At 45.3% G+C, this 26,077-nt stretch overlaps 1 protein-coding gene across 1 annotated transcript in view; it reads left to right on the forward strand.

Annotated features, from left to right (window-relative positions):
- The window catches only part of DEAF1 (DEAF1 transcription factor), a 420,279-nt gene that overhangs the window by 195,801 nt on the left and 198,401 nt on the right, over nucleotides 1-26,077 (forward strand). Inside the window, exon 6 of the mRNA XM_086957772.1 lies at nucleotides 8,777-8,842. Coding sequence (XP_086813898.1) covers nucleotides 8,777-8,842 — 66 coding nt within the window. The remainder of the gene's footprint in view (nucleotides 1-8,776; nucleotides 8,843-26,077) is intronic.

Below are 26,077 nucleotides of genomic sequence, written 5' to 3' on the forward strand. Positions count from 1 at the left end.
ACCCCTTGCCTAATTCTATGGGGAGCCCAGCGAAAAATCTGGGGGTCTGGTTCAGTGAGGTATTAAGATTTCTGCCTCAGATTAATAAATTAGCCGTTGTGCGCCGTCACACTTAAACGATTAAAGAAGTTCCTGCTCATATTGCCCAAAGAGGCCAAGGAAATGGTGACCCGCGCGCTCATCCTGTCACGGCTGGACTATACCAATGCTTTGAACATTGGTCTCCCGGCATATCAGCTAAAAAAGCTGCAGATTGTCCAGAACGCGACAGCGAGATCTTTACTGGGGATCTCTGGGGTGTAGTGTAAAACAGTCGCTATGGGATCTGCACTGGCTTCCGGTTGACCAACGGATTCTGTTTAAGGCTCTTACACTGGCCCATGGTGCCCTCTACAAGGCAGGGCCGCGGTATCTTAGGAGACGCTTTACTTTTTATGTGCCACCCAGACATTTGCGCTCCTCAGGCCAATGCCTTGCTGTCGTACCTAGGTACCATTTGGCTAGAATGGGCAGCAGCACCCTTTCTGTTAGAGGTGGCCATGGCCTGGAATGCATTGCTCTTTGAATTTCGCAGCATCGGTGACCTCAGGCTGTTTAAAAAACATTTAAAAACTCTGTTATTCAAGTAATCTTTCAGCCGGGTCAGCTCCCTTTTTATCTCCATCCTTTGGCTTCCGCGCCGGGACACTTCCGAGTAGCCGTGCACGTTTTAAATGGAGGTTAACATAACATAACATAACATAACATGTTGATTTTTTTTGGTCGTATTAAATTATTTGTTTCCATTACACTACAGAATTACCCCAAAAATTGCTTTCATTTGTGCTTTCTATATTCTGAAATATTTGCATAGTTCATTAACAGATATTTAAATGTTGTTTTGTGCTAGAAAGAAAAATAGCATCACACAGCACACCCTGAGTAGACAGCTAAAAAAAAATAACATCCTGCATCCTTTATGTCTCGCATGCGTACCTAGCAGGATTGTCACATAAATCCTCTCACTTTGAAGTCAGAGAAAGAAAAGTAAATACAAGGCGTCCTGGAAGACACCGCCTTTCTTCTGACCTCAGTCTTTGAATGCACTGCAAATGTGACAAGATAAGAACAAGATATAAAGGCCTGTTTACAGAAATTCAGTGCTAGTGGAAGAATACAGTAAATAGGGTTTGGGCAAGGGAAGTGACAAGCTGCAGCTAGACATCCTAAAACAAATAAAACCAGCAAATAGAAAGCAAGCAAATGTGAGTTACCAACTACAAAGCCAATGGTAAGCAAAGGACATAATGCATTCCCAGGGAAGCATTCCAAATGTCCCCAAGATGTCTTTAGCAAACCAGATAGCTCAGCTGTCTGATAGACTTCGACCTACAAATGGGAGAGGGATGTAGGTAAGTTGGAAGATTAGGACTGGGTGGAAGCAAAGATGGTGGATCATACGTTGGTAATTTCCTCCCGCCTATGCTTGGTGCAATTTAAATACTTTCACAGGTTTTACTACAATTCTGAATGTCTCTGGAAGATGGGTAAACTTGCACACCCTCACTGTACTATTGCAACAAAGCAAAAAGGCTTCCTTTTACCATATCATTTGGGGATGTCTTAAGGTTGTCACCTACTATAGGCAAGTGCCCAGGCCTTTGACAATATAGCGGGTTTGGCAGTCCCCATGGATCTAAAAATGCTAATATTAGGTATTTTTGAGGGATTGGACGTCTGTGCAGTCAGGAAAGAAATGATTGAGTAGGCCTGTGTGGATGCCCCCAAAAACAAGTAAAGGTGTGGGACAAATGGTGGGACTATGCTTGAAGAAATGGTATGTAATAGTGTTCATGTCTGTCGCTTTGGCTAGATGTTGTCTACCTGTGTTGGCATTCTCTGGTTGGTAATACTGATAAGTTGCACATTGTACCCCACAGGGTTGGAATAGGGTTACTGTACTGATACATTACAATTGTTCACTTCGTTTCTATGGTAAAATCAATAAAAAGTTTATATTTCAAAAAAGCTAGAAGGGCTGGTATTCAGTCATTCAAGCTTGTCCTACAAGTCATCCAGCCACACCAGTTCACTTTAAACCTTTTAATATCCCCTGTAGACCAGATCACTGCTGCAGATGTGCCAATGATCTCAGCAGCCCCAAAAACAAAATTGAGAGATTTCAGAATTTTGCACTTCCCTGCTATTTTAAAAGAAAAAGAGGATGACTGTTTGTAAGATAACATTCAGTGTCAAAGGTGTTGTGGAAGAACGAGGTCACCAATGAGACATTACCAGTCAATGATGTACTTGGATTCTTTTTTTAATTACACATGACATCCGAGTGCTGAACATCTAATAGGTGCTTTTCAGACAAGGAATCAATGATATCCCCCTCAGAAGAGGTTAAATGATGAGATGGGGCCTTTTGGTTATTTTTTGACTTTGCAACCCCGAGTTACAATTCTAACTCCAACACTAGATCAAAAAATCAATTTCAGGGAAATTACTGAATGGCCCCATGTCTCGAATTTTAAATATATAATAAATCCAGTGTGTTCAAATTATCTTCCTACTTCCAGTTGATGTATAGTGTACCCTTGCTTCCCAACTAAGTGTGCCGCGCATTCACACCTATACAATCACACCTTGTGAGTACAGTATTTTTCCCCCCATTTTGGATGGCACACACTTATCATCTCGCTCCTGCAAATCAGTCAGGGCAATAGCCAGTTTTCTAATTCAGTAGGTCTCATTAGGTCTGATTAGGTTTGGCATAGAGACAGTTTTGGATGCCTTTCCAACCTCTTGTACTGTAAAAAAACCAAAAACCATTAATATATTTATTTATATCTCGGTTCAAGATGTAAGTCGAAACGCGTAGGCGTCCTGTGTTGCGACATATTAGTCATGCAATAAAAGAATTTGACGAATTAAGTACGCGGATCTGGCGGTATCCATGACTGCTTCATGGAGTGAGTGTGGCTGGACCATTGAAAAGGAGCGGTCATTGTGAAGAAATATATATAGATAGATAACACAGAGGGACTTTAAGCCAGCTGTCTTCTTTCATTGGTCTGTCATTGTGCCTTTCACATTCAGCTTCCACCCTAATTTAGCCACTGGCTCTCTTGCACTCTGAGTCATGAAACATTTTTCTCTTTTACATCCGCCTAAAAAAAAGCAATATACTTGCAATAAAGTCTCAAATAAAATTAACAGTCGCACCAGCTTGCCAACGTGATACCTACTGGTCTAAAATGTTAATAGTAATCTTGAAAAGATTGGTCGAAGGGCAGACTGTGGCATCATTGATTTCAGCCCTCGGGAAGAGGTTGATACAACATCACAGGCCGTCCTGGAAAGAGCTGCCAAAGTACTGAGATGCGTAAGCCTTGACCTCTTGTCTGCTCCTGTCCATCTGTATAACAAGACTATTTTTTTTACATTATATTTGATCTAATATTTATACCCATCGCCATGTGTCGATCAAAATGTATTTCTCTGCAATCCACCAGAGTTTGTCTGATCTTTTCTTGTGCATTGGCATTTTACATGATATTACAGTTTTAATTCCAGCAGTATGCCCATCACCGGGGAGACAGATAGTGTTGAGCGGAGCAACCATTGCATGTCGGTCACATATTATTTTATTTAAATTCTTTTCTTGAAGTCAGTAATTTGCGGCCTGTGCGATTCTTCAGAGGAAAACTGCTGCCAACGACATATGGCAGCATGTAGAATTAAAGAGTCAGTTTGAAAGGTTGAGGCTTTAGTGTGCAGGTGTTAGAAATTGGGTTTCTGGTTGTCAGAGTATGTACTCAGTACAAACAGGAACCACCACTCTAGTCAGGGTAAGCTACATGAACATTGAAAGATAACCTGTGCTCACCCTCCAGTAGCTTGGCACAGAGCAGTAAGGCTTATCTAAAGGGGCAATGTGTGAAGTATTTGTGAAAAAAAACACATACTCTTCCTACTCTTATTCTTCTTTCTGTTCCTCTTCCTCCTCTTCAGTCGATAATAATTTTATGAGTAAATCATGACCAAGATGACAAAATTCCACTGAGTAGAACCAAAGTTATGAATTTTGAAAGATCAAATCAAAATCTAGTGCTTAGAGTTAAATAGCGCTTTGGGGGGGGGGGGGGGGGTGTTCACTTCATTGCACTCTAGACTGGTGTGAATAAAAAATTCAGGACTCACGCTGGTCTAGCTGAAAAAGTACCTAGGATGGAGCAGACGTCGAAGATTTTATGCGTCAGTTCCGCTCCAAGCAGGCGATGAAGGCTTTGTCGATTAACCCTTTTATTATGCAGGCACTGCATCGTCATCGAGCCATGGCAGAAGTCTTTACTCTGTCAGAGTTCTTCACAGATCCAATAATGTATTGTCTTGGCAGGGTCAGAGGCCCAATACTTATACCCAGTTGTGCCTTTGAATTGGGGGTGGCTTCAAAGCAGGCCCTTAAAGTGCACAGGTCCCCCTTTCTTCCAAGACCGGGCTCCAGACTATCAGTAGGAGGTAATCAGCCCTTAATGTGGGAAACACGACACTGCCTATTCAGGTATGTCAGATTCCCTCTCTCTTCCTGCCCAGGAAGAGCTATCAGAATACAGGGGAATGCACAGGTTGTAGCTGTCACCCCCCAGATGTATATTGGAGACAGGCTGCACGCACACAGAGCAGTAAGTACAGAGAAATGTCAACTTTCTAAAAGTGCCATTTTTAAAACCGTAATGTTAAATCCAACTTTTGCATTAAAGGAGATTTATCATTGCCATTCCAAAGATATAACACATGATACAGCTACTCCTTTCTGAATATGAAGAACAGCTTAAAAATGTTTTAAGGAATTCCTGATGATTGCCTATGAGAGGAGTAGGCCTCACAGTAGTGAAAATACGAATTTAGCTGTTTGCCACTAAAAGTATGTGTCCTTCCTTTAATTTACACAGCACCCTGCCCTTAGGGCTTAACTAAGGGGTGACTTATGTGTAACAATAAAGTGAGTTTAAGGCTTTTCAAGCTGTTTAAAATGTCATGTCTGAGTGGCAGTAAACTGCCAACTCAAGTTTTGCAATAGCAGGCCTGAGTCAGGTTTGAAAGGCTACTTCTGTTGGTGGCACAACCAGTGCTGTAGATCCACTAGTAGCATTTAGATTACAGGCCCTAGGTACATTGTATACCACTTTGCAAGGGACTTATAAGTAAACTAAATACGCCAATTTGGTATACACCAATGTCACCATATTTGGCAAGAAGCACATGCACTTTAGCACTGGTCAACGGTGGTATAGTGCTCAGACTCCTAAATCCAACAAAAAGAAGGTCAAAAAAGAGGAGGAGGAAGCCACAAAGTTTGGGGTAACCCTCCAGAGAGGGCCAATTTCCAATATGACGCATCTATAGACATCTGTAGAATTTGTTTTCCAGACTCAGATGAAGTAGTATGAGTAGGGTCGCAACCTTTCTGAGAGAAAAATAGCGGCCATTTCTTCTTGTTTTTAGATTCTGGAATGCGCCAGGATTTGCACTTCTGTGTTCCTTTTTAACACGGCCATTCTGACTCTGCTGTAATGCCTGCTCTCCTTGTGCAGAAAGTGTTTTAACGACCCAGCCTGTCGGTGGGATTGACTTGGCTATTATTGGTAAACGTGTGAGGTAAATAAGGCTGTAAGTGCCTGTTCGGCCTTCAAGGATGAAGTGGCTTTAGTCGCTTCCACCAAATGAGTAAGGGTTTTTAGGGATTTAATAAAAACTCTGGAGTCTTAACCTATGACAGGAAACGGGCATCAGATTCCTTAAGCGGGAACCTTTCATCAAACTCATTTATGTTTTCAAAGGTTACTTTTCTGCCACCTTCAAAATGCTTCACCTTTCTATTGGGGAATCAAAGTAATAATAATGTTTCACCATGGTGTTAAATGTAAGTCCAGAACGGCAGAATCTATTTCATAATTTCAGGATAACAACTGAGGGTATAAAAGAGCTCCATGTAGTTTTGTCTTATAAAATGTTGTCATAGATGAGTACCCTAAATATCTGCCATAGGTCCGGATGTATGCTGGATTCCTCTGTTGAACACCATTTATTTTAGTTAATAACGAACTACCAGAATGATATAGTAAGTTCAACAAGCATTGACACTGTCAATAGCTCTATTCTTTTGACTTTACCTATGTTTTTTACCAATGTTATGCACTGTTGGGAAAAAGGTGCATATTACAGATGCTGAACAGCATCAGCAAAAAAAAAAAAACAAAGCAATGACGCTTGCATGTGTTATTGCGCAATGTAAGCCTATGTGTGATGATGCCATGGCAACCTGAGGATGATGATATATTCATGTGCATGCATCACTCTGCATGTACATATGTCAAGCCCCTGAGGAGGCCATGTTTTTTACTTTTTAATTTATTTAACGTTCCAAGATCGCGTTAGCCTATCAGGTAAATTACAAAACTATAAAAGGTGCTCGCAAGTGCAATATTTAAAAGGAGTGATCAGGAAAAGAAAAAGAAAAACACTTTTTAAAAACTCAAGGGGTGAGGGCATGGCAGCAATTAAGGAGCGTGTGAACAAGTAAACTCCACTGAGCAGCGGGAGCCAAGGAGACCAGAGTGGTAGGAGAAAAACAAAGATGTTGGGCGGTGTGAGGGGGGTTGAGGAAAAAAAACCTACAAAAAGAAAAGTTGACCAGGAGCTCGGATTTGAGTAGGAAGCCACACACAGAAAGCAAGAAAATCCATGCACACCTATAGAGTTCAGAAACAAAAAAAGGTAGGTCCCTGATGGGGGACCATGGAAAAAATACAAGTTATCCAAACAAAAGGATTGCAAGGAACATATGCTTCGGAAGTGTGAGCCAAACACAAGAAGAGCAAGGAAAGTCATCGAATAAGAAGTCTACGAATTGGCATTTTGAGCAATATGTTTTCAACAACAGACAGCTAAGCCTAAAAATGAGAAAAAACTGTAATGAGCAATAGAAAAGGACACTGTTACTGATTACCTATATTTAACATAGCCACCATGTTTTCTAATCATTTACACCCCAGAATCAGGGCAGTGGTAGAAAATGTGGAGATTTTTTTTATTTATTTAATGAGTTTTATATAGCTCTGGCTAGACCCGTAGGTATCAGAGCGCTTTACATTCGGTTACACAATGTTACAGAAAATAATAATAATTACACATTATGTCAAAAATAAACAACACATTAAAAGAGGAAATAAAGGTGAGATAAGTAGGGAGGAGGGGGGAAGGGGGAAGTGTGAAGGGGGAGGATGAGGGAAAAGACGGCAGGAGATACGAATGGAAGTCTGCCCAAAGACCGACTGGGTAGGAGACGACCGAGGAGGGAATCCACAGCTCATCTCCCCTTTAGCTAAACAGGGTAGCTACATCAGGCAGCAGTCAAATAGGTCTCAACTGACGAGGGAAAGTCCACATAAGAAAGTCCAGTGGATAAACTAGGAGCAAGGACGGGTGAGGGCAGAGGTCAATAGCTGGAAAGACGAGAAGAGTAGAGCGGTAGGGGGTAGGGTGAAGGGGGAGTAGGGAGATAAGGTCAGGAGAGACACAGGAGAGTTTGCCCAAGGACTGGCTGAGTAGGTGATGGCCAAGGAGGGAATCCATAGCCCATCTCCCCTTTAGCTCGCGTGGTAGCACCACCGGGCATCAGTCAAAATGGCTGGGCCTCAGCTGTCGATGGAGAGTTCAGAGTCAGTGACTGAGGCGACCATCTTGAGGTCAGGCAGAGGGGGATGAGTCATTGATGTACAAATTCAGAGGATCCCCACAATTTTCTATAATCCGGATGAAAGCTGGTGCAAACTAAGCAGAGGATCTGCATGATGAACAGAGCCAGGGTCCGCATGTATTTGGGGGGAGCGCGTGATGTCGAGTGGGACTATTCATGTGGGACTTCTTCAGGGCGACACTCCCTATTATGAGTGGTTCTATCTTTCACCCGTTGCCTTCTATTTGATACTCTTTGTCAGCTGTTACAACCTCATGTAACTCCTCCGTTAGTTCAATGTCTGTTAAGCCTGCCAACAGCGCAACCAATTTCATTTGCGTTTCCTGTTCTTCCCCTACTCAGGCAATTTCAGAAAAGGTATCTTTCATTAAGGAAGTCCTCTTCCATCAGGCCTCAATCCCATTGGCCTTCCTGCACATTTCTGTGCCCAAAGAAGCGTGTGGTGCCTCCTGTTCCTCGTACACGCCAGCTGTCAAAGGTGGCCCTCTTTTTATATTCAATTGTTCCAAATAAAATCTCATAACTTTATAAGATTGTTGAGGTATAATTTTAAATAATAACATTGTCAGCTATCTACAGTCTTGATTATAAAGAAATGAAACCGAAGGGGTTAACCACAAATGAATATATGCCCTGGATGGCCCTTTGCAGAGGATTTTTTGCAAGCCTCATTCTTGATGCAAGTTGTGTGCAAGTCATTTCTTAAAGGAGAGATGCACTTTTTAACCTCAATGAGTTTAAGCCAATCTCAGAATCATGTGCCAATGTAGATGAAGTGTCACCTTAAACACAGTAATGTCAATCAAAGAATGTATCTTAGTCCATGTGATAATTGTAGCCTGATCCATGTGGTAAATGCAGCCTGATCAAATTTCAAATGAAAATCTATCATTGATTTCAAATCTGATCAGCAGGAGAGTGGTGAGAACAGAGTTTGAGCGCCATTTCAGGTGTAAGTGTTGGCAACTGCTATACAAGACAGGCCTGCTCAAGTTCTGTATACATTACTTTATCTTGTCTTTCTTGCTGTAGGATGAGCTCCTGAACCCTCATGCAGCTTCCTGCACCTGTGCCGCCTGCTGTGATGACCTCTCTGTGGTAAGTTGTCTCTTTTTAGTCACCAGCTATGGTCGGAACCATTCTCCTGTAGTTTATTTGTTACCCAGTTTTTCTACTATCAAAGCACATTATGGTATATATGAATGTTAGGACATAGCTGAAAGATGACACACAACACTTCATACAACCTCCTAATAGATTAATAAATCATGTTCTCCACTTCCTGTACTGTCTTTCTGGAGTTACCATACCAAGCTTACATTTGGGGTCAGAATGGTCTTGTGTATGAAAGGAACATGGTTCCATGGTTACCCTTTTTGCCTGTAAACTCTGTTGGCTAGGACACTATGCTATCTGATTATATAAAGCGAGCAGGCAGGTAACAGGGATGATCCATGTTGTCTTCATTTTGGCTTATTGCATGGTATGATTGACTAGGGCTGCGTGCTTGCCCCGTTGTTGTTCTCCCTTTTTATTAACGGCGTAGATTCCGGCCTGAAGACAGTTAAGGCCGACGCCCCCCAGGTTGACGGGTCCAGTGTGCCAGTTCTGCTTTATGCAGATGACGCTGTGCTCCTCTCACAAACCCCCTTAGGTTTACAGCACCTGATGGACCGGTTCTCTGATTTCATTAGGGAGAGGAAGCTACTGACAATAAGAGTAAAACCCATATTATGATCTGTGGGGCTAGAACTAGTAAAAATCATGCCTTTTTTATAAAAGGAGTGAAAGTCCAGCAGGTGGAAACATTTTGTTATTTGGGTGTTATTTTTTCACATGATGGTAGTTGGCACCAGGATTTAGTAACTGTTAGGTCTAAGATGGTAAAAAGCGCATATGGCATATTAAAGTTCGCCTCCAAGATTGGTGATAGGCGCATCAGGGATATGATGCTGATCTATAAGGCAAGGAGTGTCTCTATTGCATAATATGGGGCAGGACTGTGGGGCTACTCCACCGTAGATTCTCTGCAAAGGGAAACAAATTTCTTCCTTAAAAAACGTCTTTGTTTACCCACCTCAGCCCCAACCGACCTGATTCACAAGGAAGTTTGGGTTGCGTATTTAGGTGACCTCATTTCATTAAGGCCCCTGATGCTATGGCGAGCTATATGGTGCAAGGAAGAGAAAGTTTTTAATCAACTTGCCATTAAGGACTGCCTAGATCTGGATAATTGGACCAAGATACCTTGGCTTAAGTATGTTGTTGACAGTTTTCAGATCATCTATGGACTTAACATATTGACAGACCCATGTTCCGCTGGAAATATCCCTAAACAGGAAATGAAAAATATCTTTATGCTGTTCAGAGTTCAAAAACGCCTAGTAGCCAATGGTTGCCTTACTACAGTTCAACTTTATAATAAATACATTGAAAGTGAAGGCTTCCAACAGTACCTGAGCCTGGTAACTAGACCAGCCCATAGATTTGTCCTAACGAGACTTAGATTTGGAACGGCCCATGTCCTGGTGGCCTTCCCCCATCTAAAGAAGCATCCTGTTGGCCCTTGCCCTTGCGACGGGCATTCAAAACAAAGCACCCTGCACTTTATGCTGATTTGCACGTTATTTTTGAACTTTAGTGTTGTTTACTTAAAACCTTTGTTTGTTAAGTACGGCATTTTTAATGTGGCAGATGCAATGAAGCTGATTTATAATATGAACTCTGTGGACAAATGTTTTTATACTGCTACTTTTATATGTAAATCTATCCAGTCTAGGAAAAGCATGATAATTTAAACCATTCGCTTTTTTAACCTGTATCTTCTTACTGTAATGCATTTTGCCTGTGTGCTTTTATGGTCATTGTTTTAATGTAGTGAATAAAGCTTCATGAAATGAAAATGACTAGTGCATATTACTTTGACAGAGGCAGGGTTGCCAAGTCCAAAGGACGCGGTTTGGCATTTAATCCAGCAGTTCTTGTGAGTCTGTGCCATGCTTTGATTACCACCACACCTCACATTACATCTCTGCTTATCATTCCCAGATGGCCATCTGCACTGTTGCTCGAGAGCCACTTCTGAGTTCAATTAAGAACAAGCAAACGCACACTTTCCTTCAAACATTTTTTTAGGAAACAATGCAGATTTTTGTTATACTCCTTTAGCACTTCAACCCCGACTTTCAGCTGTCCCTCTCTCACCTGTTGTTTTCGTCATTGCATTCCCACTTTTTCTTGTCTTGTCGTATACCACATCCAAACAGTGGCAACTTTTGTGTTTTTCCCCCCGAAAACATGTGCTGTACACTGGTGTCACCTAACTTTCCTGTACGAAATGGTGAATGGCACAATAAGGGTAGTCGCTTGAAAGTTAAATGTCATTGTGTGTATTTACACCACCCGTATATGTTAGAGAACTATGTGGATTCAGAGAGTACCATGGCGCTCAGGCTGCAGTGATATATGGCAGGGAAAAGTGCCTTTGCCTTAGAGAAAGACCCATTTTATATATTTGCTGCATCCCTCTTAAAGTGGGCCATGAGCGACATCAAGGTTAGATACTTAATACATTGAATTGGGCATACTACCAATGGCAATAACATGCCCTCACTGTGATCAATTACTCAAATGATATTTTCACCTTGCAGGTAAAGCTCCAATTTCCAGGAACAGGTCAAGTTATGAAGAAAATTCCCATTTCGTATCTGCGTTTGGGAATCGTCCAAAAAACTGATTGAAAAAAATATTTTTTTACTTCGTTTCTTAAATTTAATTAAATGGCGAACGTAGTTTTTTGATAACTTTAATAGAAATGTAACTTTAAGAAAGTGTACTTTGGGCTGCTCGAAAATAAATAGATTTAGAACCCTGTTATCAATTGCACTTCTGGTGGACAGTAGCTGGGACGAGAACATCAATGACGACGATACAGTCGACGATGAAAATGCCTGATAAATCTTACAAATTAGTAGACGCTCCACCGTCAAATTTCAACTTTGAAAGGAGTATTGGTATTTATTATGTCTACAACTCCTAAAAAAGGGCTTTTTAGACCCTGTGCCTCTTGTAGCAAAATGAGGTTACATATAGAGGACAAGCATAAAGACTGCCTGTTTTGCCTCTATCCTCAGCATTCTGCCAAGGAATGTAAAATTTGTCGCACTCTCCCGGTCAAGACATTGAAGGACAGGGAAGGGCGACTGCTTCTGTGGCTCCAGAGACTGAAGGACAAAGAGCAGCTAGTCTCCTCAGGTGAGAGCGAGTGTACCTCGTCGACGAAGACTACATCGTCGACGAGGACAACGTCGACGAGGACACCGTCGACACCATCGTCGACGGGCCCGTCGACGACGAGACCGTCGACGGACACAGCGTCAATGGATCTACAATCTAAGGGCTCTCCTTCATTAAAGTATACATATACACATTTTAAAATGTCATCATGCCGGGTGACACCAGAGATGACCTCACCTAGCAAGGTCCAACAGCTGCTGCCAACGCAGTTTCTAGAAACAGAAGATCCTGAGATGGAGACCATGTTTCCCATAGCGTCCAGTCCATCTCATCTTAACATAAAAGTTCATGAGAGTTCGGACTGTGAAGATTTAGAGGAGGTTACAATTCAAGAGGAAGTTCAACAGCATACCACTGTCCAGCCTATGGTGTGCCTTCCAGCGTCAATTGTCTCTGACCTCCAGTTTCTAATTGCGGACTATAAACAAAGATTCCCATCACCTTCTCCTGCATCAGGAGTACAGGCGCAACAGGAAGCGCCAACTCCTCAACATCGACAGCGGCCACCTCCGCTGGTTGTGCGTCAGGAACAAGAGAAATTACCTCCTCAAATTTCTTCGGACGAGGATGAATATGAAGAAGAAATGAGGTGTCGAAGCCCAAGAGGAGGAAGGTGAAATACATGATGATGACGATGATTCTGAGGATAACGCCAACGCAGATTCAGCATCACTAGACCAAGTACAGGATGATTCACCCCCTGAAGATTTAGGGGGATTCCATAATATCATAGGGAGAGCGGCTGCAAGGTTCAACATCCAAATAGCATCGGAAACACAGGACTGTTTCCTTCATGATTTTAAGGAACCCTTCAAGAGATCTGCTCGCTCCATTCCAGTAATCGATTATATATGGGAGCAAGGACTTAAAATAATGAAAAATCCTTCCTCTCTTATTCCAGTGCCGGCTAGACTTGAAAGGAAGTACAAAGCCCCAGACACTGCACCCGCATGTTTAACTGGCCAAACTAAACCTGACTCGGTTATATCACAGGCCGCTCAACAGAAGTCCAGCAACCCGTCAGCGGCAATAACAGCGCCTCCTGATAAAGAGGGGAGAAAACTTGATGCCATTGGCAAAAGATTTTCCTCCATGTCCGCCCTATCAGTCAGGGCTGCAAATTCTCTGGCATTACTAGGTCGCTACAATCGACAGATATGGGCAGATATAGCCCCATATCTAGGAGCGATCCCAGAAGACCAGAAAGAAGAGGTTAAGAAGATTTTGCTGGAGGGCGAACGCTCTGCCTCAGAGATGATCGATGTGGCCTTGGATATCGCTTCCACAGGTTTTCGTCAATTGGCAGGAGCAGCGGTTTTGAGACGCCAGGGCTGGCTTAAAGCCACAGCATTCCGGCCTGAAGTGCAAGCCAAAGTTCTAGACATGCCATTTGATGGAGAACTGCTCTCCGGTGAACATATCGATGACATGCTGCAAGGTATTAAGAAGGATACCGACACGGCGAAAGCCCTAGGCACCCTGCAATACAAAACTAATTCCTTTCGAGGATCCAGAGGTAGAGGGCAACAGAATCGTGGCAACTATCAAGGTTACAAGTCCACTTATAACTCTTCCCAGTAGTACAAGCCTCAATATCAGCAGAGGCAGCAACAAGGACGATCCTCATACAACAAGTCGTCCTTTCGAGGGAAAGGAGGAAAGAAAGATAATTACAGACGCCAATGACTGCTTTCTCCAGCAGGCCTCCACCTCTTTTCCACAATTCGTAGTTGGAGGATAAATTACCAACTTCCTTCACAATTGGAAGCAAATTACAACAGATCGTTGGGTGTTGCAGTTAGTTCGCTTCGGACACACTTTGGAGTTTGTGGAGCATCCTCCTCCGAACCCACCATGTCCTATGCAGCACAAGAATCTAAACCTATTTCAACAGGAGCTCTCTCTAATGCTCCAGAAAAGAGCAGTGGAAAGAGTTCCTCGAGGTCAGAAGGGGAGAGGATTCTATTCCCGATTCTTCCTGATCAGAAAAAAGGAGAAGAAGCAGTGGAGACCAATACTGGATCTGAGAAACCTAAACAAATACCTCAAGAAGCAGTCCTTCCGTATGGTTACCCTCCAGGAGGTATTACACCTACTCAATTCAAAAGACTTTATGGTATCCTTAGACCTCCAGGATGCCTATTTTCATATCCTCATTCACAAGAGTCATCGGCAATTCCTGAGGTTTGCAGTGGCAGGCAGACACTACCAGTTCAGAGTTTTACCATTAGGCCTGAAGTCAGCTCCACGCATCTTCACAAAGTGTCTGTCTCCTTCGCCAGCATCATCACCAAGTCTTTCCCTACCTAGACGACTGGCTCGTCAAAGCTCCTACTCGGACAGGCGTAGCCAGGTCCTCTTCGGCCTGCCTTCATCTCTTCGAGAATCTGGGCCTAACACTCAAACTGGAAAAGTCAACTCTCCAACCGTCACAGCGTCTCAATTTCCTGGGAGCAACGTTGGATACACAACAGGAGAAAGCCTTCCCTTCCAGAGAACGGCAGGTCAAGCTGAAGACCCTGGCCGTCCACATTCAGACCAAAAAGAGAGTCAAGGTTCGACTATTCAAGTTGTTGCTAGGAATGATGTCTTCCAACATCTTTCTCATTCCTCACTGTCGCCTCCACGTGCGGCCTCTACAGGAAGCCTTAACAAATCAGTGGATACAAAGTACAGGATCTTTCGACGACTGGATCAAGATCACTCAGGTCATGAAGAAAGCTCTGAGATGGTGGCTTCTGGGCGACAACTTAAACAAGGGTCTCCCTTTTCTACTCCCAGTCTCTCCTCATATGATAACCACAGACGCTTCACTGGAAGGATGGGGGGCGTTCCTTCAAGAACTGCAAGTGCACGGTCAGTGGTCAGTGGCAGAAAAACAACTCCACATCAATCTGCTAGAGTTACGAGCAGTGTGCTTGGCACTTCGAGCATTTCTACCCCGAATCAGGAACTCCCCAGTGCTTGTGAGGACGGACAACACCACCACAATGCACTACCTGAACAAACAGGGGGGTACTCGATCCAGGACGTTGTCTCGAGAATCTCAGCAAATTTGGATCTGGCTGCTACAACACAACATTTCTCTGCGGGCAGAGTATGTCCCAGGAGTAGACAACACCCTGGCAGACTCGCTAAGCAGGCAGCGCTCCATTTGCCACGAGTGGGAGCTCGACCAGAAGACGCTCTTCTCAGTGTTCTCCCGTTGGGGCAAGCCTCACCTGGATCTCTTTGCGACAGAAGTGAACACGAAATGCCAACATTACGCAAGCTGGCGTCCCCAGAAAAGGTCCCTAGGGAATGCCTTTTCGATGACATGGTGCAACGTCTTTGCTTACGCTTTTCCACCGTTTCCCCTGATCCCCAGGGTTCTCCGGAAACTGAAAGCAGAGACTTGTACCATGATCCTGATAGCCCCAGCGTGGCCGCGCCAGCACTGGTATACAGAACTACACCTTCTATCGCTGGAACCTCCAATTCTATTCAGGACATGCCCACATCTCACAATGAACCAGGGACAAGTCCAGCATCCGGATCCAACATCTCTCAAATTATCGGCTTGGCTCCTGAGTTCAGAGAGTTCCAGGATTTAGATATTCCACAGGAATGCAGGGTCGTCTTAGCCCGGGCCCGGGCTGAAAGTACTAATAAGACTTATTCCCTCAAGTGGAAGAGGTTCTGTTTGTGGTGTAGAGCTCAGAAATTACATCCGTTCACTTCTACTCCAGCACAAATTCTGCCCTATTTGCTCCACCTAGCCAATTCAGGGCTGGCACACGCTTCAATAAAAGTCCACCTAGCGGCCATATCCAGGTTCAGACGATCTTCGTGTGGAGCTTCACTATGGACCAACAGACTAATCAAACAGTTTCTGAAGGGATTATTCAGAACTTTCCCTCCAGTTAGAGCGTCTCCACCTACATGGCAACTAAATGTGGTACTAGCTCAACTAATGAAACACCCGTTTGAGCCAATCCACAGAACAGATCTAAAATATTTGTCATGGAAAACAGCTCTATTACTGGCGCTCACATCAGCAAGGAGAGTGAGCGAACTGCAGGCTTTTTCTGTGCAAGACCCCTTCATCCAGTTCAAGAACGACAGGGTCATTCTATGGACTAACCCTAAGTTTATACCGAAGGTTCCGTCCTCTTTCCATCTCAACGAACCTATTGTCCTAAGATCTTTCTTCCCGAATCCATCATCTGCGGCTGAAAGATCTCTACACTCATTGGACCTCAAACGACGTCTCAAATTCTACATACACAGGACGGAGCAATTTAGGAAGTCCAACCAATTGTTTGTTGCATTTAGCAGGCCCAGAAAAGGCCTAGCATTGACAAAACAGAGCATTTCCAGATGGATTTCAGGGGCCATCGCCTTCTGTCACCAACAGGCGGGCCATCCTCTGCCTTCAAAGGTTCGAGCACACTCCACTAGAGCGGTATCCACCTCCATGGCGCTCTTTGCTGGGGTACCCATTGTCGACATCTGCAGAGCGGCAACATGGAAGACACCACATACGTTCACCAAGCACTACTGCTTGGACTCTGAACTTATGAAGGATGCAGCAGTGGGACAAGCGGTCCTACGTCATCTATTTCATTAGTGGTGAGCCTTCTTCCTAACATCCCACCTTCCAGGTAATTTATCGCACATTTCTTATCAGGTTGTGATTGTCATGTAAACTGTGTAACAACTTATGATAAGATTATTATGTCTTTACGGATGTATTTTGCGAAATGTGCTCATTATTGCTTGCTATTCTGATTCAGGCATGTGAATCTATGAAAGATACCCATAATACTGGATAAGAAATGCGTTACTTACCTGTAACAGCAGTTATCCAGTATTGGTATCTTTCATAGATTCACATGCAACCCACCCGCCTCCCCTGGAAGGGCTCACCTTTACCCTCTCAGTAGGCACTACTTAGCACTGTGCTTACGAAAATCTGAGGGACTAGGGCTCCTTCCAGGAAGGTGAGGAGGGTGATAGTAGCTGATTGGCTCAGGCATGAGAATCTATGAAAGATACCAATACTGGATAACTGCTGTTACAGGTAAGTAACGCATTTCATACTAGCCAGAGCTGCTGCAGATGGAGGAACCATCTTGGTTGTGGGACTCTTGGTGAATTTGCATAAAGCCAAGAGAGGAGGTGCTGATAAGGAAGGTGGGGATTCTGCGAGAAAATATTCAGGACTGAGTGTAAGGAATTCTCCTATCCCTGGCTAGTGCAGTTGAAAAGGCTAGCACCCCACTACTGATTCCACAGAATACTCCTGGGCATAGGAAGGGAATCTCTTAAAATGAAAAAGACTCTGTCTGAGATCTGGAAGAAAGAAGACAGTCATTCAAGGGACAAGGAACTGGAACTGTTCTTCAAGGAGCAAGTGGATGACCTTCTCTTACCTATTACAAGGGCACAATAAGCAGAAGACCTCCTGATTTGAAGAAGTCCCCACTGACCACTGAGGACTAGACTCTATGGGAGCCCTGGATGGAGAGGGAGTGTTTGCCCAGAAGTCTAACCTGAGGATCTAGAGCTTCAAGACTGAATAAGAGGAACTTTTCCAGAACTTTGAATAACATTTATTTATTTTCTCCTCTAAATGACCAGGACAAGGTGCTGAGCGTTCCCCAGAGCAACACACTCTTCGTGTGCAAAAAAAACTAGAATTAATCTTGCTTAGTTCTTTATGCTGTGCTGAAAACTCTCTCACCATATAGGTATCTGATCTCATGAAGCGCCATCTGACTAAAGTTTCAATCCTTGACCTACTGGTGGATTCTGGCAGCCAAAGATAAAACTTTGGACAGGGTGAGGCAGCAAATGTATCCCAGCAGCAAAGCAACTCTGTGGCCATAGAATCCAGCTTTGTCATGCTTGGACCTTCTGTCGCAAACACCTATGGCTTCAGCAGGAGCTGAACAATGACATACCCAACTCCTTGCTGACATCAATTTGCCCTGCTGGTGGTGGCCTTTGTGTCATGCACTCATTTTCCAACTGTGGAGACTATACTGGAACTGATGCTGGACTTCCTATTTCTGCAGGGCCTTGCCCATTGAAGGAATAGCTTCTCCCTAAACAAGGGGAAGGCACTTGGGGGTGAATCAGGGATGGGACACAATAAGAAAAGAGAGACATGAGGTTCTGGTCAGCAACTGTGTAGCATAGCATTAACTGGAGACCCTCTGAGTCTGCTAGGTAGATGTGCACAGGACCATGATCCTGCGAAGACGCAATGCACTGGAAATAACAACAATAGACAATTACCATCAACACACTACAGGCCTCTCAAACAATGGATTTACAATGAACTTCATTCAGTAACATACACTTACAGTCCCTATCAGAAATACAGCAAGGAAACAGAATAGCCAAAACCACAGATTGGAGCTATACTTTCCCAAGGAATAACTTGAAATACAGATTGGGGTTACTGGCACTCCAAGTGTAACACTCAAAACATAGATTTGATTAATGACACTTTCAAGGATAAGTTCAAAATATAGATCTCGGTACAGGGTTCATACATAAATCAAGCGCTATGAGGAGAGTTCTCCAGGCACTACTGTTCATCAGAGAAACACAGAGCAAAATCTCTAGTCCTTGTATAAACACAGTTCAAAAGCCAAGGGTATAGGAAGGATCTGGAACAAGAACAATCAAGGTGAACTAGAGGAAAGTCAGGGGAAGGAATCTTGAAGACAATTCTATAGCCATGAAGACACCGATACTCAAGCCTGCTTTCTTATATTAAAGGATAGTGTACACTATCATGATATCAAGTACTTAGCCTAGTATTTTAACATGTCCGAAGTAGAAAGAATGTCTTGACTCGGGAAGTTGCAGAGGAGCTGGAGTAGCTGAGCAGGAGGCGGAGACGTCGAGGGAGCTGGAGCCAAGGAAATCAACTGAAGAGCTTGAACTGCAGCTGAGAAGTGCGCTAACCAGGTCTGATCAATTCTTCAGGTGAGTGGTTAGGCAGGAAGCTTGTTCCTCAAGGAGCAAAGGCCAAGCAATGGGCTCGGGTTTGGGCATGGTTAATGTAATATGTTTAGGGTCCAATGGATACAACGGAATCCCCTGATATGTGGTGCATGTGACAATCTGGAAGGTTCTCCAAGACTCTTGAAGGAAACTTGTTAGTGCACTGGCTTTTACCAAAAAGGAGGACCAGGTGCTTATTGGCGAATGAAAGCAGTTAACAGGAAACAAATATATTGTGTTATCTAAATATGAACAAGGTAAAACACTCCAAGACCCTAGTAACAGCTGGACAAGCCATTGGTTCACCTGTTCAGGGAATGCTTGCAAGCTCAGATATACTGGAATCGGGGTGATTGGGGAAACTCAGGCTATGAATCATAGCATGCCATAAGTCGTCCCAGGGGTAGCATACGAGCCCTGCATGCCAGACTCACCACACAGGGGGTGCAAAAGGGGGATGTGACACTTTGCACTCTAAAAAGAATAATAAGTCTAAAGGTCAAAACTTAAATCGGTGGAACCCACTTGGTGTAGCTGACCCCTGCTGTATTACAGACGACCTGAAATCTCACTTAGGTTCTGGTCAAACTTAAACTGATACTTTTGATTGCCTCTTTATCTATTTTCAAAGCTTGTTTTGCCTCAGTACTTTAAAAATGCACAACTTTAGTTCCGCTTATCCGATTTTAATTGTTTTGGTTTCTTTTTGCTCATTACATTTTTCTTTATTTTCTAATGTGCTTTTGAGGAAATGTATTTTGTTGTTTTCTTGTATTTAATATTGTTGTGTCTACAAAACAGGGAATTTGCCTGTTGCTTGTGCCTCAGTTATCAGGGATTTAGCAGAGTTTCTCTTAGAACTATGTTGAGACCTAACCCGGGTGTGCTTATTAAGTTGGTAATGGTACACCCTTCCCAAATTACTGACTCATTCTCTGGCATCTGTCCTCAAGCTTCCCTACAGTTCTTGAAAGTTTCTTCACCATTATTTTCTAATGTGAAATTGAGTTGCCTTGTTCTCCCATTCCACCCATCAGTATCTAAAGTTTTAGTGGTCTTTGAGCCATCATACTGTACTCTGTTACTGGTTTAGCCTTGGTTCAATAGATTTTATGTCTGCTCTATCCTGAAGGTTGCTGTACTCTTTTGTTATAGTTGCTCTTAAGATGAAATATGCCTAGTCCAAGACCAATAAAAGTAAACACTATCAAAATGCATGCTTCTAGCTTGACTTTCCAAAAGTGTAAATGGAGAAGGAAATGGACAAGTATTACTTAGCAATAACAATCTCTTCCTTGATAAAGTTTACCGGGGGAAAAATGGAGTACATAGGCGAACGCCAACCAACATGCCTACCTCCATAAGCCGCTCAGCTCCTGAACTTTCAGACAAACTCATCCTGTATCAGACATCACCAAGTGGTGGGCAGTATGCTGACTGAGAGTCAGGCTACTGCAGAGAAGTGCCCAGCGAGTACTCAGAAACTTTGTGGGTCTCAGCTAGAGAGGAAACCTGATCATGCCTGTTACAGTTCATTATCTTGGAAATTTTACAGAGTTCCCTGAGCACAAAAGTATATGAGTGTATCTGTTAGATTAACAGATGATATCAATTTGAACAATAATAGTCCATATCCATGTATCCAAGTTTTGAAAAAAAGTCCTTATTTTATTTCTCTTCCAACTGCTCACGAAGACTTGTGGGTACAGCAGTACAGTCCTGATATCAATTGCAACAGCCAAACGCCAACACGTGTTTCGTCAAGGGGCATCACCCAATGACTTCCTCAGGGCAAAAGAATGATATCACTTGCTGATGTGAGAACGGCTGAGTAACAGGAAATTCTATAGCGCAAACCACCATAGGGTGGAATCGTAATATTTTTATTCCTCACTAGTGTCTTCAAGAATCTATCAACCTTGCTGAGAAAACGATAGGCAGAGTAGGTCTGTGTATCTAGAGACCATCAAGTGTATCTCGAGCTCCCGTATGAAGTCAGTATCGTTATTTTCCTCCTCAGCTTCTCCACTCCGCTGCCCTCTTTTTTTTGGTCCGCTGCACCGGCTGATCTTGCTGCGGCTGTTTGTTGTTGCATTTGTAGAGCTTGGGGGGATTCCGGGCATATGCCCCTCCCCACCTGGTGCATTAGTCTACTGTCTCATTCTTGGTATCTGAAAGTACAGACCTGTATTGCAGGAATTTCAATTATTCCATCAAAAGTGACAAGAACTATCAAATTGAGGGGGCGTGGCCTTGCATAGATGGAGTAAGCAGCGAAGCTCTGTCCAAACAACCGCCATCACGATCCATCATGACCCCCAACTAGGGCCAAACCTGACCCAGGAAACAATCCGGACCACCTCTGAAGTGAGGGAGCACACTGTGGCGACAAGAAGTGGCAGTGTGGCAACGAAATGAGCGCCCAAGACTGCGCGCCTGAGAGAGCTCGACTGAGAGAGGCAACGCGTCTCCTCAAAATAGCAGCGTCCAACGGCAATTGAAGAAGAGAACCCCCAACACCGGAGACTGCCCCCGGAAGCAGGCGGCGCTGGAAAGGTAGGGAGCCTGCCACATACTACTGCGGCAGGCTGCTCTTGACCCCGGTGAGCAGCAGCGAGTAGCAGGCGCGCAGAGAATCAGCGAGCTGTGAAGGTAAGGTAGACCGCGGCTGAATCGGCTGCGGAGGAAGACACCCTGCGGAGTGAGAGGAGTGGAGAGTAGCGAGTGAAGAAGAGGGCCCAGCAGTGTGAGTCCCCTCTTTGGTGCTGTAAGCAGTGGCTGCAGGGGGACCCAGGAGGGAGAACACCAATGACGCCAAGAGAACGGAGGAGGCGGCTGCCTCACCCAAGATGGCGGAACCCCAGTGAGATGCGGCGGAGCGGGCGCCAAGGACTGAGGTGAGGGCTGGAGTAGATCGAGAGACGATGAGAGAGACCTGGGGGCACGCCAGTAAGGATCACCACTACCCCCTCCCTTTTCTCAGCAGCGAGCAGAACGTAGGGACCCGAAGGCGGAGGGAGCTGATAGGGAGCACCTGCGCCCCCCCAGAAAATAAGAGGAGGAGAGGGCCGGAGTTCGTGAGCAGCAGAAAAGGGCATCTGTGTCCCCCCTCCCAAAGTGCGCAGGCAGGAGACGACGGGTGGAAGATGAAGCCAGGGGCGAGAACACGGACCCAGGCCTGGCCGGCTGAGAATCAGGGAGAGTAACAAAAAGCCCCCGGAGCTCAGAGATAATTGACACGCACTGCTGAGCCCCCCCAGAAGCATGGAACGGGGGTCAAGACAATGGTGCAACGCGGTGAGAGTCCTCGCAACAAACCGAGGAACCAGCCCTCCCTGAAGAGGGGCACACAGCGGAGAGCAGTAACACCCGGGGGAGAACAACCCCCAGGGGCGCCAAATAGTGGGGGAAGACCATACTCGTGCACAGTAAAGGTTCACAGGCAAGCAGACACTAGAAGTTCCCCAGTTGGGACAAGGGAAGTGCTCCCTCCCACCCCCCCTCCCCCCGGGGGAACGGGCTACAGCAGCATAGGCCCTAAGAAAAGCACACTCACAGGCCTGACGCAGACGGTGAGTGAGAAATGGGGAAAATCACGAAGAAGAAGGGCACTGAAGGCACCCCGCTGGAGATAGCGATGGAGGGAGGAGAGAACCCTCAAACCCAGATGAACTGCACTTCGGCTGCAACTCTGTAAGAAATTCTTCAAGCAATAACAAGCTCCAGTGAGCGCCTAGAGGCAAAATAAGACTCGAAAGGAGTGAACCTGAGCATTTTAATAGACGACCATAAACGCCTAGCAAAGCGAGTAACAGCGAACGAGCGGCAGCTGTTAGAGGTGTCCTTGGGCATCTTAGCCTTGGAAAAGCAGATGGCTGCATTGGAAAGCAAGGTGTGAACATTAGAACTCAGGGCTGAAGACCAAGAAAACAAATCATGGAGGAATAATATAAGAATAGTGGGCCTCCCTGAGAAAGTGGAAGAGGCCAACATGGTGGGCTATTGAACAATGGATAAGTAAGGATGTTACGCCTGAGGGACTATCTGCGTTCTATGCATTTGAAAGAGCACCTTCAAGAGCGGTGATGTCAAGGCTCTTTCACTATCGCGACAGGGACCATATCCTGACAAGAGCCAGACGCCATGGAGATTTTCAGATGACAACACAGTAGTGCGCATTTTTCTACAGACGTCCAGAAGCAAAGAGGAGTGTAGCCCAGCGTGAAGCAAAAGCTCTGTCCGCCGGAGTAAAAAAACTCAGTGGAATTCTTTCAGACCTCGCGAGAGTCTTAGGACTGGCCTGAGTGCAACCGAGGAGAAATACTCCCTCCAGAACCAAGAGGGCAACGGACACGCAGTGGCAGATCCCAGCGCAGACAGAACAATGGACACCTGCCCATGCCCAGGCGAGAAGAAGTACAAATTGAGTTTCAGAATGTGGTGAAGGAGGTGGTGCTGATCAGTGGCCGAGGAGGGGAACTACTGTCCCAGAGGAGCTGAGGCCAGCTGCAAGAACTGGACTCTGAAAGATCATCCACAGTATTGGAAGTTCCGAGTTTTGAACTCCCACACATAACCCCACCATCGGCAGATGATATAATCTAAGAACATATCGAGAAGGGCAGGAAATGAAGTACGCTGAGAGGCAGGATGCAATTGCAGATCAGGGGGAAGGTAACGGGGACGGAGACTGCACCCTCACGATAGGGACTATTCTTACTTCTCGCCCATGGACGAACTCCATGTCCGACTCAATATCTTTTTGTGCACAGTGGATGTGCAGAGTACGGTGTCCATGACTGAGTATCTGGCCCGAATGATCTCAGACCATAACCCAGTCTTGCTAGGACTCAGACCCGACCTGTAATCCCAACATGGCAGTTCCGCCCGGAGGCGCTAGATGACCAGGTTTTCAGGGAAAGGATCTGAACGAAAATCACACAATACTTCGAGGACAACGCAGGGACAGCTTCCTCCCCAATGACGGAGTGGGGCGCCTTTAAGGCAGTTGTGTGAGGTCACTGCATAGAAGAATGCAAGGGGATCAGACGAACGGTCCTCTTGGAGATAGAAGGGGCGGAGCAGACCTTCAGAGACCTAGAGAAGGAGCGCCCAGGGAAACCAGAGATGAAGACACAAGTGAAGGATGCTAGGGAAGAGGTAGCAAAGAAAACAAAGCGCCTGAGAAGTTTCGATTATAAACAATACCTGAGCAGGGCGCACGTGGAGAGAGACAATTCTGGATCTCTGTTATCATGGCTAGCTAACCTCAATAACAGAAACTCCCCGATAGTGGAATTAGAGGACCAAGCAGGCACTAGATGCTTTACCCAAGAGGCAATCAATACCATCTTTGCGCAATATTATGCAGGACTATTTTGCAGTCCCGCAGGGCGAGACAGATCCACAGCACAGGAATATCTAGAGGGGGCACAATTACCTAGACTAGAACTAGAAGAGACGGATGAACTAGGGGAGGACATCGCAAAACAGGAGGTACGTGAAGCCATAAAACACATGGCACGTAACAAAACCCCCAGCACCGATGGGTTGCCAGGGGAGTTTTATGGGACATATACTGAAGAATTGGCTCCTAGACTAACTGCACTGTACAGTGCAGCCCGTGAGGCCAGAGTACTGCTAGAGAGCTTCAGTGAAGTACTCATTGTACCAATATTAAAGCCAGGGAAGCCGACACACGACCGTACAGCATATCGACCCCTGTCCATGTTAAACATGGACTACAAAATACTAAGTAAAATCCTAGCAAACCGACTATTACCTCATATGACAAAGTTAGTGCACCTGGATCAGGCCGGGTTTATCCCGGGGCGAAACACAGCGATAAACATACTAGCCATCATGGACTCATGGGATCACAACATACCTGAGGAAGCAGTGTTCGCAGTGGACATTGAGGAGGCCTTTGATAGCCCTGAGTGGTCCTTCCTATATGTGGTGCTGGATGCCATTGGGTTTGGGAGGTGGTTTTGTGCATGGGTGAGATTGTTGTACACCAACCCTATGGCAAGGGTGCGCACTGGTAAAGTGATATCTGGAACGCAGGTGGTGCAGCAGGGAACGCGTTAGGGCTGCCCCCTCTCCCCACTGCAGTTCACCCTAGCTATGGAGCCGTTGGCCTCCCGAGCGAGACCGGGACAGGCCTTCAGAGGCCTTCTGATGAGAGCCGTGTAACACCACATAGCACTATATGCGGACTATCTACTGATCTTCCTTTGAGACCTGGGGAGGGACCTGCAGTGTGTGCAGATCATGCTGGAGGAGTTTGGCAACCTGTTGGGACTCAAAGGTAATTGCCAGAAGTAAAAACTATTCCCCCTGGTGCCAAACACACCACCGCCCCTGGTATTGGACAACCTCCAATGGGAGCACCCAAGCGTGTCATATCTGGGAGTAAGAATCTACCATGAAACAGCGGACCTGCTAGAGGGCAACGTGGGCAGAGCAGTAAGCTCTCTGAGTACGTTTATGGGCTTCTGCGGAACCCTGCCATTGTCTATGGCTGGCAGGGTCGCCCTACTGAAGATGGTGGCCATGCACAGACTGTTGTACTTTTTTGGGGCCTTCCCAGTATGGATCCCAAGGGCATTGTTTAAGGACCTGGATTCCATGGTCACATTGTTCCCTTGGGGAACAGGCGGCAGGCGAGTGGCCTAACCACGCTGAAACGATTTCCGGCAACAGGTGTACTGGTGGTGTCAGATCTAGAGCTATATTACCCGGCGGCGCAGCTCAACTGGCTGATCCAGTGGCTGGCAGCATGGCGGAACCCGGAACGGACCCAGTATCCATTCGCGCCAACAGACGCAGAGCAGGCTAAACTGGTACTGCGAGTACGAAGGCAGACGACACAAGACACTATGGAAACTAAGATGATCATTAAGTGCTGGCCCAGGTACCTCCAATGTGCGAATCATAGAATCCCATACTCGCCTGAGCTGCCACTGCAGCTACTTTGTGGCCTCCCGCATAGGGGCAGCTGGGCGGGTATAGGTGACTGGGAGGAGGCTGGAGTAC

This window comes from Lissotriton vulgaris, chromosome 2_1, assembly GCF_964263255.1.
Source record: "Lissotriton vulgaris chromosome 2_1, aLisVul1.2, whole genome shotgun sequence".
In the NCBI taxonomy this organism is placed as follows: domain Eukaryota; kingdom Metazoa; phylum Chordata; class Amphibia; order Caudata; family Salamandridae; genus Lissotriton; species Lissotriton vulgaris.